This window comes from Leptonotus elevatus, chromosome 8 (assembly GCF_054856555.1).
Source record: "Leptonotus elevatus isolate MCC_2025b chromosome 8, RoL_Lele_1.0, whole genome shotgun sequence".
Taxonomy (NCBI): Eukaryota; Metazoa; Chordata; class Actinopteri; order Syngnathiformes; family Syngnathidae; genus Leptonotus; species Leptonotus elevatus.
This window is the reverse complement of record NC_141246.1, coordinates 10697368-10709700: the sequence shown is the minus strand read 5'-3', so window position 1 is coordinate 10709700 and position 12333 is coordinate 10697368. Positions and strand designations below refer to the sequence as shown.

General features: G+C 39.0%; 2 protein-coding genes across 3 annotated transcripts; one reads left to right on the top strand and one right to left on the bottom strand.

The window, feature by feature from the left end:
* Positions 1–4072: 4072 nt before the first annotated feature.
* On the bottom strand, positions 4073–9869 carry serhl (serine hydrolase like). 2 transcript variants are annotated; one of them, XM_086082740.1, is made up of 12 exons: positions 9673–9869; positions 9195–9332; positions 8436–8549; positions 8116–8157; positions 8011–8030; positions 7843–7917; positions 5928–6034; positions 5766–5845; positions 5627–5661; positions 5464–5540; positions 5278–5365; positions 4073–4345 (listed from the first exon to the last, which is right to left on the bottom strand). In XM_086082740.1, the coding sequence occupies exons 1-12, from the start codon at positions 9728–9730 to the stop codon at positions 4205–4207; spliced, it is 975 nt and encodes a 324-aa protein (XP_085938866.1). In that variant the 5' UTR covers positions 9731–9869; the 3' UTR covers positions 4073–4204. The 2 variants fall into 2 exon arrangements, with proteins under 2 accessions (XP_085938866.1, XP_085938868.1); XM_086082742.1 differs by lacking the exon at positions 7843–7917.
* A 586-nt stretch (positions 9870–10455) lies between these two features.
* On the top strand, positions 10456–12163 carry mb (myoglobin). The gene is made up of 5 exons (XM_086082432.1): positions 10456–10537; positions 11043–11223; positions 11540–11646; positions 11735–11954; positions 12032–12163. The coding sequence occupies exons 3-5, from the start codon at positions 11564–11566 to the stop codon at positions 12161–12163; spliced, it is 435 nt and encodes a 144-aa protein (XP_085938558.1). The 5' UTR covers positions 10456–10537; positions 11043–11223; positions 11540–11563.
* The last annotated feature ends 170 nt before the right edge of the window (positions 12164–12333 follow it).

Below are 12333 nucleotides of genomic sequence, written 5' to 3'. Positions count from 1 at the left end.
ATCATTTGCAGCCACTGAATCTGACCATTACCTTCAATTATAGATATTATGGACAATCAATCTTTAACAGTGGCCACACATTCAGATGGCAGCATACTGTTTGACGACTGTAGCCTCTGTATGAAATGAATTTGATTGTGTCTCCGGCCTCCAAAGTGTTGTGGCTGACAACAAAAAGACACTTGGCCTGTTGGGGCCCAAATGTTACGCTTCATTTTTAAAAGGGATGAGCAGCGACTCACAAAAACGAAGCCGCCGATCTCAGGGGAGGGGAAGACAAATCCTGCCAAAAGAGATGCACAGCCAGCACACCAGGGCAAAGGAAGTGAGATTATTTTCCTGCGAGAGGACGAGAGGAGATAAAAACAAATTCACCCATTTCGCATTTTATGAGCCTCTCGGTCGAGAGCGGCGTTAAACTCCAAGTCATCACCGCAAAGGAAAAGATGCCTCGGACCAGAATGATGACACATCAGTGTGTCTGATTTGATTTCATTTTCACTACTTCAGCACTCTGCAATTTAGCCTAAAGTGTCCCACATAATAGGATGATTGCTGCCGCCAAAGAACTTGTGGTTTTTAATTCACTGCACACTGCGGAAGGGCAACACTTCTCAAATGCAAATATTTGTTTCAGCACTAAATCACAATGAATGCGTGCACATCGAATGCATCTGTTTATAGTGTCATGAATCTAAAAAAAATTCTTCTCAGTCGAGCTCTCTTAAGTGAGAATCTGGGGCTCGAATAGTTACAATCGACATCCTTGAAAATAAAGTGACATACACATAAAAATGGTGAAACCATGTGAAGGTGAGATTCAAACCCAGATCTTCAGAACTGTGAGTCAGACATGCTAACCATTAGCACACTGTGCTGGTTTTCATACCCCCCCCCCCAAAAAAAAAAGATGCTACTGCCTGTGCGGGAATGAAAAAAATTTGAAGTTGACTCAAATATATTCATTGAACCTACAATTTGAATTCATTCTAAATAAAGAAAGAAATGACATCAGAATATGCTGAAATTAGGAAAATTAGGAGAGTAAACATACAGATCTAAAATTGTATTTCACCATCTTGGCTCACATATCTTTTAAAATCAACAGTGTTCTTGCTCTGTTTAAAAAAATTCATAATCACAGACTATGATTGATGATCACAAAATTTAGCGAATAATCTCAAAATTTGACTCACAATTATTTCCACCATTTTAGGTCAAAAACAGTCCCGTCCAAAAGTATTGGAACGGAAACGTCAATTCCTTTGGTTTTTGTTGTATAATGAAAACTGAATAGCTCTGATCGAATTCCCCTCAGCTTCCTGCCATGACAGCTCTCTGGTCTTTATGTTTGCATAACAGAAAATAATAATAATAATAATAATAATACATTTTATTTGTAATGCACTTTAAATTTCAACAATCTCAAAAAGCTCAAACATGTTCCAAGAGGGAATCGAACCCTGACCTTCCACATGCCAGCCATTTGCTTGAACCACTCCACTACTCTGAATGCATTTTTCACAGGTCCAAATCCAAAAGAGAAAAACAATTCTCTCAAATGCAAGCAATCTAAAAAGGCACCACCTGAGCAATTAGAAACGCCCGTCAGTGACATGTTCCAACACTTTTGGCGGGGGTCGAACAAAAGCTGCTCTCACCTGAGTTGTTAAGCACATCTCCATGTAAATACCATGAAATAAAAGCTGGAATTGTGAACTTTTGTCTCTTTCACACAATCGACAATTTCGAGCTGCTTCAGAAATCATTCAAACAGAACGGCGCACAATAAAAGGGAAAGTCGAGCATTCCAACCAGCAAGACCCTGACATTTAAAACGGTCCTTTCCCACCTGAAACAAGGAAGTGCGCATGCAGCTAAGAGTCCCACTGGCTCAAACATGAGACCCGCAACACAACGTTTATGCACTCTTGTGTGATTAACGAGAGAAAGGACGCAATTAGGAGACAGGGGTGCTACATCCTGCTTTGTTTACCAATTGATTGCAGCTCTAATGATATCCCGGTGGCTTAGGACTGACTGATTGGATGTGATGAGACCCAAGTGGTGCCCTTAACACCTGAGGAGGGTGTGAGGATGCAGCATCAATCGGGTGGACTATTTATATGCCATCAGTGTGGTGTGTGTGTGGGGGTGTGTGTGTGCGTGTGTGTGTGTGTGTGTGCAGTTTGACTCACCCACGCTGCCATCCACACTTTTGTCCACTGTGACCTGTCATGAGAGATCATCTAGGAAACAAACTGATTGTTACAGAGCATGGCAAGTAACCTTTAAAAATAATGACCTCAGGCAGAAGCAGTGACTTTACCGCTACTGTACGGATATTATTGAACGCCATCCTCTGTCATCCTGCTCTTTATGCCTACAGAAAGTAAAGGCTGTAGGTTTGTTTTTAAAAATGTACATTTTTGGGCATGATATATGTTGTGAGATAAGATTGTTAGTGTGTGAACCCCCAAAAAAATCTTGACAATAATCACTACTCTAAAGATGACATTCTCCTCTGAGATGGACAAAAACAACTGGATTTTGCTTCATAAATCATATTCCACAAATGTAATATTAACTCATTCACTGCCATTGACAGCTATAGACTTTAAAAAAAAATCATTTTAACTATTTCTATTAGTTTAACATTTTTTTCTATTTCTGTTAACAAGAGGATGAAAATCTAGATTTTCTTTTGTACATTTAGAAGAGATATAAAATTTGTGATTAATCGTGAGTTAACTAGTGAAGTCATGCGATTAATTACAATTACAAATAATCGCCTGATGCCCCTAATTTTTCATAATCTTTTCTTTTTCTTTTTAAAAACATTTTTTGTTTTAATTTTTAATAACCTTTTTTTTTTTTTAAGAAAAGATTATTAAAAATTAGGGGCGCCAGGCGATTACAATTTTTAATCGTAATTAATTGCATGACTTCATTAGTTAACTCACAATTAATCACAAATTTTATATCTGTTCTAATACAATAAAAAAATTCTAGGTTTTCATACTCTTGTTAACAAAAGTGGGAAAAAATGTTAAACTAATAGAAATAGTTCAAATTAATTTTTGACGTCTATAGCCGTCAATGGCAGTGAATGAGTTAATCAGAATGTCATGTTTAGATTTGGAAAAAAATGCTATATAAGCTAAATGCTATAAAAACATGCATACAGAAAGTATCTAAATCTATATTGTGGATTAAGTGGTCTGGAATGTAACCCCCGCGATTTAGGCGTAATACTGTACTATTAATTCAGAAACGAGAGAACTACTTTGTACACAAGGACAATACAATGGTAGAATTTCATTTGAGCCAACTAACTGCAAAATTGTATCACTTTTGTAACTTTTCTGACCCACAGCACCATCAGCTGGAGCTAACAGCACACTGCACTGTTTAATTTAATCTGAATGCATCCTTTTGCTCCAAGGTGCTTTAGGATTGCTGACTGCTGGCTTTAAAAAACACCTTACAGTGTTTTCAGGCATTTTCGTATTGACACACGGAAGGTTTTCCAGTTAAATAGCAAACCAAAACCAAAACCAAAAATCCTCAAATGCATCAGGGCTTTTAACAGCATCTTACAAAGCCACGCAAGGCGAGAGCAGCGGAATTCAAGGATGCAAAATGCTTGCGATGCAAATTGGAAATCCTCCACAGACCAGAGCAGCCGGACCACCTTTCTAATATGCAGCCCCTGAGCCGCTCTGGTGCTGCTGCTTTCCCTCTGCTAGTTGCCTTTTGATTTATTCATGCAACCTCTGAAATATTAATGGGAGGAGACTTCAAAGTCAGTGATTTAAAGCATTGCTCAAAAGGTAGCGGGTAGAGCAGGTGATACGGCGACCGCCGTCTGCGCATGTTGCACGAGTCAACTGGCCAGACGAAACAAAATTAGGCGGACAGAAAGAAAAACAAACCTCACCGGAGACATGAAGAGGCTGCTCCCCGTATCGACTGTAGCCAAAGGGCCTGAAATGTTAAACTGTTTTTTTCCCAGAGTGTCAGGAAGTGTCTATGGAATCCTACCCTAAGGCAAAAAAAAAAAAGTGCCACATAAAGGCAACAACACATTTACATTTATTTCAAATATGAACGTTTCATTTCAAGTAACATGGCAACTTGGATGTAAGCAGTAAGAATGTTGAAATGAGAATTGTAACGAAAGAATGCGTGCGACGTGTCCGTCCTACAGCTTAGCCGTGAGTCCGTCCGCTCTGACCGTCGACGATAAGACTTTGCTGTGGAGGAATTCGCACACTAACGGAGCGACCAACTCGGGGTTGTTCAGGTGGACGTGATGGCCGCCGGGTACCGTCACCACCGAGTGCTGAAGGAAAGGAAGCAGGAGACGAGAGAGGTGAGAGATGGAACTCCGCCCTCAAGCATGTTTAGCTGATCTGCCTGAATGTTGCTTTAGCATCTCTGCAGCTATTTGTATGCTGTTGGAATGTCGGTTTGAAGGTCGTCAGTCTTTCGGCTTTATTTATTCTCTCTCGTCTGACTGTCCTTCTTATTATTCGTCTGTCTGTCTGTCTAGCACTTTAAAACAACCACTGTTTTCTTAAGATGGAACCCAGAGGCATCAAATCAGTGTTAATTTTACAAAAAAAATTTTTTTTTTAGCTTTAGTTATCTTTTGACTACATTTTTTTGCATTTTAGTTATAATGCAATTTTAGTCGACTAAATTATCAATTTAGTCGATTAAAGCTTTCCTTCAGCTGCACAATGAATGTAAACATGTTTGAACATTAAATAAAGAGCAGTGAGCAGTTTCTCCCACCCGCGTTTCATTCCTTCTGATTGGAATATGTGAATTTCCGTCACTGTTGTTTTCGTTTTAGTCATTGACGAAATTGTCAGTCAATTTTAGTTATGGTCTCAATGAATGCCCTCTATTTTTCCGTTTAATGGTCTGAAGAAAAAAAAAACGTTCGTGACGAAAAATACGTCGAAAAAAATATCACTGCAGCCGATACAATAAAAACAGCACAGGCCCCAGAATTGAACCCTGTGGAACACCACAATTTCTGTTATTTGTTTTTCTGTTAGTATGTTAGTCTGACTACCTGATGGTCATTTCATTTTTGCTACCCTGTTGGTTTATCAGTCCTGTCTGACTCAATGTCTGTCAGTCATTCAGTTGGTCAGTCTGTCGGTCATTTCTAGACACTTAGTTACTCTGTTCTCGCCATTATTTGGCTGTTCTGTCTATTTGTGGGTCTCTACAAGCACACCTACTCTACAAGGACACACTTACATTTTTTTGTTTATAGCCCTGCAGGATCGCAGATGTAAATTTCTTCTGATCTGCTTCTGCAAATATTTTTTCAAAGCCTTCATCCGCACTAGGGGGAGAAAAAAAAAGAGCTGTAGAATTCCAATGTTGAAGTGTAGCAATAGAGTAAATTCATTATTGTATGTGGCTGAAAAATTAATAACTCACAGAACCACCAGAACAGAGGCTTGTATCCTGGAGAGCAGCTCCAGACTCTGCTCCAAGGTGATACGAACTATGTTTTTCTACATACAAAAAGAAAAAAGAAAAAAAGACAACATTGTTAATGCATGTGATACCTTAGAGATGAAGACACACAACAGGAACCTACCAAATTGATACGGAAGTCACGTGAGAAGACAACTCCTACATGACAAGATCATAGTGATTTCAATTTACAGAAGAAAAAAAAATAGGGATTCATGTGAGTGAGGGGCACAGGAGGAAAAAAAAACAACCTGAAAACAAACCTCCTTCAACTTGAACAAGACCGCGTTCTAAAAGGCTGCACGCAGACGCCTCAGACAGAGTTGGGTTTGCTGCCAACAACCTGAGACAAAAAAAGAAAGAAAATCAAGAGGCAGACGCTAAGCGCGGGAGTCTTAAAGAAGAAAAAAACAAGACTGATGTACCTTTCCACTGCTTTCTCATAGGTGTAAACTCGCTCAGTCTTTTCAGGCTTCTTTTCAAACTGAAACAGCTCATCCATCCCCTGACGCATTATTTTGGGTATCTCTTTCTGTAAACAAGACCTTATTGTGAGACGTCAGTGTTCTGTGGAGAATTAGGGGCAATTTGACCATTTCAAATGTATTCAACTGGGTATATTTTTTGCAAGCATGCCACACGACACGTCTGAAAACATTGAGATCTCAGTCAGCGGCATCGTTAAAAAATATATTTTGGGGTAAATGATCATTTATTAATCACTCACTATTTCATGCCAATGCACTGATTGCTTTAATCTGCTACCAACCATCCTGAAATATGTCTGAACCTACAATCTATGCAGTAACGTGGGTTTGACAAGGGAAAGACTGGCCCACATTTCTGGTATAGTAATACCACTGAGATTGTATTCCCCAACCAACTGCAGTTTTGAAGGACCGCACACTTTCTAACCAGATGTATGACAAAAATGCTCTTAACTCATTCACTGCCATTTACGGCTATTGACGTCAAAAATGCACTATTTCTATTAGTTTAACTTTTTTCCCCCACTTTTGTTAACAAGAGTATGAAAACCTAGATTTTTTTTATTGTACATTTAGAACAGATATAAATTGTGTGATTAATCGTGAGTTAACTAGTGAAGTCATGCGATTAATTCCGATTAAAAATTTTAATTGCCTGACGCCCCTAATTTTTAATAATCTTTTCTCTTTTTTTTTTTTTTATCGCATCAGGCAATTAATTTTTTTATTGTAATTAATTGCATGACTTCAATAGTTAACTCACGATTAATCACAAATTTTATATCTGTTGTAAATGTACGATAATTTTCTCTAATTTTCCAGGTTTTCATACTCTTGTGGATTTAAAAAAAAATGTTAATAGAAATAGATCAAATGATTTTTTGACGTCTATAACCGTCAATGGCAGTGAATGAGTTAATATTTTTCATTTTTTTATAATACATTTCTTAATCAATGCATGTATAAAAAGCCCACTATTAAACAACAACGAGTTTGAAGCAAACAACAAAATAACCACATACTGTAATTCTTTTTCCAGTGCAAAAAGATGGCACAAAACTGCTGAACAGCAAACCTACATTAAGTGCAAAGAACTAATTTTGTGCATTCTTTCACAAAACTTAAATTAACTCAATTGAAATGTAAATATTATGTTTGACTGTTTGTCCAGCAATATCATTTTAAATTCAAAAAAAAATATTAGACTTACTCATATTGATAAAGTATAGGGCACTTGTTTAAGATCTATCTCTAGTGCAAGAAGCCATGTCTGCCATCTAATGGTGGATGATGACATTAAAACTTAAAACCGAACAGTTGAACCTCACTACTCGCAAAGGATTGGCATTGGGACCGGCTGCGAATAGCAAAAATCGACATATAATTGACGGCCATTGAAATGTATTGGAGAGAAAACATTTTTTGTTAATGATAAAAAAAATGTAAAAAAAACACTGATAAAACTCCAATATACATTTTCCAGAAGGTTGACAGTTTATGAGCTGGCAAAGATGTGTTGATAGTTTTTGGTGGAGTCTCAATAAGCTCCGGGGTGTGTATACATCCAAATGTCATGTGAGATGATTCACTCAAGTCTAATGTCATGTTAAAGCTTTTACTGTATCTTCTTACATACAGTATTTGTTCAGGCTTAATGTTTAAACAACACTGGAGGTAACATTTCAATAATTACCTTTAGATGTGCTACAACATTCACTTTGAACTCAAGTAACATTGGAAATGAATAGCGCTCATCCTTGAAAATAAAACAATAAGTTCTGAATAGTCATTCAACATTTGAGGTAACTCCAAATCATTGGGCTTCTTGCTAAAATCATTCTTTTAAGTTTACCGGATCAGTGGGTAAATATCCGTAAGAGTCCAGCATTACACAAGCTTCCACCATCTCAGGGTAAAGAGCACTGAACTGCATCAAACACAAGGTGGATCGAAGTCAGCACTGATTACAACATGTCAAACGCTGGCTAAAAATAATGACAGGTGAAACAAACACACTTACCATTCCAGCAATATTCCCTCCTGAAAAGAAAAAAAAGATGGAGATGTGCACATTTACCAAGGAGCAATACACAAATAGATGTGACTAATCCAAGGCCTTGCTCACCCATACTGTGGCCCAGGATGGAGAACCTGCGCCAGCGGAGGGCTGTGGGAGTTAATTTCACAGATCATCAGGCAGCGACTGCATCTCATCACAATACGACACCGCACATTGGTTTGACTTGCCGTAGAACATCAAGGGCTTGTGAGCACGGATGCTCAATGTGATTGAAATCAATAAAAGGATTATAATCTTTTTTTGGGGGGGGGGGGGGGGGGGTACTAATAATCAGTCTATATCAAACGATAGAAAGTGTATGCAAATGAGATTAACACAGCAATATGCTAACAAAGCCTACTTGGGAAAAAAAAACACACACTTACAGTCAACAACTCTGTGAATATCGGCCACATATGAAGGAAAGGAGTAAAAGACGCCAGGTGGACGATGGGAGGACAGACCGTGACCTGCCAGGTCCACCGCCACGTATCTGCACTCTAACAGGAAGAGACAGATAACGGACACAAACAATTATGGTTTATTACCTTAACAAAACAAAAAAAAAGTCCAGGTTTACAAAACTGAACAAAGACAGTGATATTTTTGTTATAGTAATTTTGCGAGAATAACATACACTCAAATATTATACACACACCCTCGAAAAAATTGCCCTTCAAAAGCAGCTTTTAAAGTGTATTTTAGCTTAAATGTTCTACTTAATTTTAGCTTTTGTATTTTATTTCCATGTAATTTTTTTGTTGTTGTTGTCCATTTCATATTTATCCTCCCACTACCCTAATTTGCTCCCAGTGGACCTAGCAGAGTCCTGCACGGACACTGGTGTGTTAATAGGTGAATGTGAGCCTTTTATAAAGTGCTTTAGGCACGACATGGTGTAAATAAAGAGCTATATCCAAAGCATTCCATTTTTTGGGGGGTGTTTCTGCATATTTGTTGTCATTTGGTTTTATACAGTATTTTGTGTCTTGTCTGTGCCTGGACCTCGAATAAATAAAGCTAATTGTACTACTGATGAATGTGTACGTGATGAATAATGTTTACTTTGATTTACAATTATTAATATTTATTGAGCACACAACAGTAAACTTGTATATGTATGTTGATTCAATATTTGTATTTACCTTTAGGGAGAAGAGGAATAAGAGTGTTAAAGGTGCCACAGTTGTCAGCCCAGCCGTGCAGGCAAAGCACAGGACGGCCATGATCAGGACCCCAAATTTTCCCTCTGATCTCTCCCCAGGGGACTGGTAGAGATAGTTCTGGGGGGAAAAAACAACCTGAACACATACTGTATGTACTACATACAGTAACATACATAACAATGTCTATATATGGTTATTTAGCTATGAGGAACTGTAAGGTTTGAAGGTTACATTACACATACAATATTTATTCACCTTAATTTAATTGTCAAATGATATTATGAAAAGTTGGGCCTGTGTCTACGGCTCATTTGTATCAGTAATATCCATTAAAACCCCTCTTGGTTGTTTTTAGGTTGTTGTTTATGTGATTAGATTTCTTATGATGTAATTAGTACAGCACAAAATGAAACACAAATGAAACAATCATTCAAGGGATAAAACTAATAGATGTTACCAGTTTGTTTCATTGGAGCGGTGGACAGATTTCTGACGTTATTCAAAACTCGTATCATCGAAGAACGCGTGGAATTCTACTTAACAAGCAATGTGATTTAAAAGTTTGAATTACTTTAGATCGCGTCAATAAGTATGCATTAGCGATAAACTCATCCACTCTGGAAAGGCAATTCTGCCGACTGGTACTGTGATCTTCCGGGTTTGTTAAGCCATGTGACTAAACTGGAAGAAGCGATTGGACAAGCGCGGACGCTGAGCACCGATGTGACCAATCATCATTCAGAGGAGGAAGGTTTTACCTTTCACCGACTCAAGCCAAGCAATATAAATTGAAGTGGCTCTCTTTGCAAACTTAAATCAAGTGTCACCTCAAAAAATGGTTTAGCTCTTCAAGTCTCTCCAAAATGAACGAGAAAACGAGACAATGGTTTCATCCCGAAAATGTATATTTAAAGGGGACATAAAGTCGTAAACCCAACTTTCGTTTTTAAATGTCTCAACTCAGCTCAACTTTATTTATATGGGGTAGATGACACGGACTTCCGACTTCCGGGTTTTACACATCAGCGCCGTTTCCGGCCACTGCTGGCCACGTTCCAACACTCGCCTATTGCAAACCGGGAACGGAAACAACGTTGATGGGTGGAAACCTGGAAGTTGGAAGTCCCGCCAACTCCGTGGTATATAGTTCATAGAGCACTGTAAAAACAACCATAGCTACATACAGTGCTGTGCATAAAGTAAAAAAAAAAGGCATAAAAGACAGTGCCTGATACTCTTTTAATCCTCGGAACCTCGAGTAGCATCTGGTTCGCTGACCTGAGGCACAGGGCAGGTGCGGAGTGGTGGAGGAGCTCAGAAGGGTAAGGTGAGATGAGACCTTTTAAAGATTTAAAAACAAATCAATCTTAAAATGGACTCTAATGTGTATGGCAAGCCAGTGAAAGGAGGCCAGAAGTGGAGTTACATCCTCCCTCCTACGAACTCATTAAGAGGCAAGCAGCAACTGGACCAACTGGAGATGCTTGAGCAAGCACTGGCTGACTCCAAAATAAAGCGAACTACAGGAATCTATCTGGGAAGGCATGGATTGCTGTTTCTATGTGTTTTGTGAGAGGAGAGGCTTTACTTGCAACCAAAAAAAAAGAAATATATATAAAAAGCTGGATTTAAGAGCAGCACCAATTTGCCGGTCCAATTTAACTGTCTGATTTAAAACCCAAGTTCGAGATTGTTGACATTAGAAAAGACGCCAGGGGTCTAAATCAACAGGGTGGGATGTACAAGTGGTACTGGGCCTAAATATTATAAGCTGTTTTCATTTCGTATACACAATGCGAACAATTTGCTAATGACCTGTTTATCTAGATTCCTAAGTGGCGGGATAAGCGTGGTGTGGAAGTGTTGAAGCCTGTGAGACGTGCATGACGGTAGGAGTCCGTGCCGGGATATTTTCGTGATGTGGCAGAGGGAGGGAATATATAAGGTGGTTGAAAGGTCATACCAAGAAGAATTGGACAACGCAGCAAGATCTTTTATATCTTCACAGGTAGGCTTTGCCATTTTATCGGCTTCATCATTTTAATATTAGAAAGCTGAATTTTATTGTTTGAAGTTAAGGAATTAAGATTCAAAATTAAACATGCACGTTTGAAGAACATGGCACACAATGCTGCTGCATTGGGGTCAAAGCTGAGGTAATGTATTCATAATAACTTTCATGCAACGCTTAATGGCTGCTGGCCATTAAATACAATACTGGAACAAAAGGATAATAGTCTTGGTTTTTCCTCCTCCTTTCCTTTTGAATTTCTCTCCAATTAGCTTTGTATTCTCCGGTGTGCTCTAATCTTTCCCCCACACAGTTTCTTCAAACATATCCTTAAGTCATGGCTGACTTTGACACAATTCTGAAATTCTGGGCTCCAGTAGAGGCGGACTTGAACACATACGGAAGTCTGGTTATAACTCGGTCAGTTGCTTTTGGCGGTAAAGAATGCAGTTCAAGACATAAAGATTAATCAATAAAAGACGGCAACCGGCATACTTTCTCTTTACAGCTTACTCACTGAGCACCCTGAGACCCAGAAGCTGTTCCCCAAGTTTGCAGGGATTTCCAAAGAAGACCTGGCTGGAAATGCGGCCATTTCTGCCCATGGTGTCACAGTGCTTACCAAACTGGGGGAGCTGCTGAAAGCTAAAGGCAATCACGCCGACATCCTCAAACCCCTGTCCAAGACCCATGCCACAAAACACAAGATAGCCCTCGTCAATTACAAGGTTAAATTGAATTATACTCCAAGACTGGTGTCCTGGAACTTTGCTGACGCACCTCCTGCTGTTTGACTCTTTTACAGCTGATCACGGAAATAATTGCAAAGGTTTTGGAGGAGAAGGTAGGACTGGACGGCGCCGGGAAGCAGGCTTTGAATAACGTGATGGACGTCGTCATTGACGCCGACTACAAAGAGTTGGGCTTCGCCGGCTGATGTTAGCTTGCTGATAGAAATCTGGCTGCTTGAAAATGTGTCAACCTTTATGCCTGCTATTTTCAAATGAAGAGCTCAAATGTTACCAATGTAGAGTATCCAGTTTATGAGCGACTTAGTATTATTGGATGTGTGAGACATGTTTTGTTTTCTTGGTGCACGTTTGTAAC

What these genes read in the sequence shown, in the direction of transcription:
- serhl (XM_086082740.1), bottom strand. Translation starts at nt 9,730, where the DNA reads ATGATACGAGTTTTGAATAACGTCAGAAATCTGTCCACCGCTCCAATG. An exon ending in TCTTGTTCAAGTTGAAGGAG is followed by an intron (nt 5,662 to 5,765) that starts GTTTGTTTTCAG and finishes CTTGTCATGTAG; the next exon opens with GAGTTGTCTTCTCACGTGAC. An exon ending in GCCTCTGTTCTGGTGGTTCT is followed by an intron (nt 5,366 to 5,463) that starts GTGAGTTATTAA and finishes TTCTCCCCCTAG; the next exon opens with TGCGGATGAAGGCTTTGAAA.
- mb (XM_086082432.1), top strand. Translation starts at nt 11,564, where the DNA reads ATGGCTGACTTTGACACAATTCTGAAATTCTGGGCTCCAGTAGAGGCG. An exon ending in GGAAGTCTGGTTATAACTCG is followed by an intron (nt 11,647 to 11,734) that starts GTCAGTTGCTTT and finishes TTCTCTTTACAG; the next exon opens with CTTACTCACTGAGCACCCTG. An exon ending in TAGCCCTCGTCAATTACAAG is followed by an intron (nt 11,955 to 12,031) that starts GTTAAATTGAAT and finishes ACTCTTTTACAG; the next exon opens with CTGATCACGGAAATAATTGC.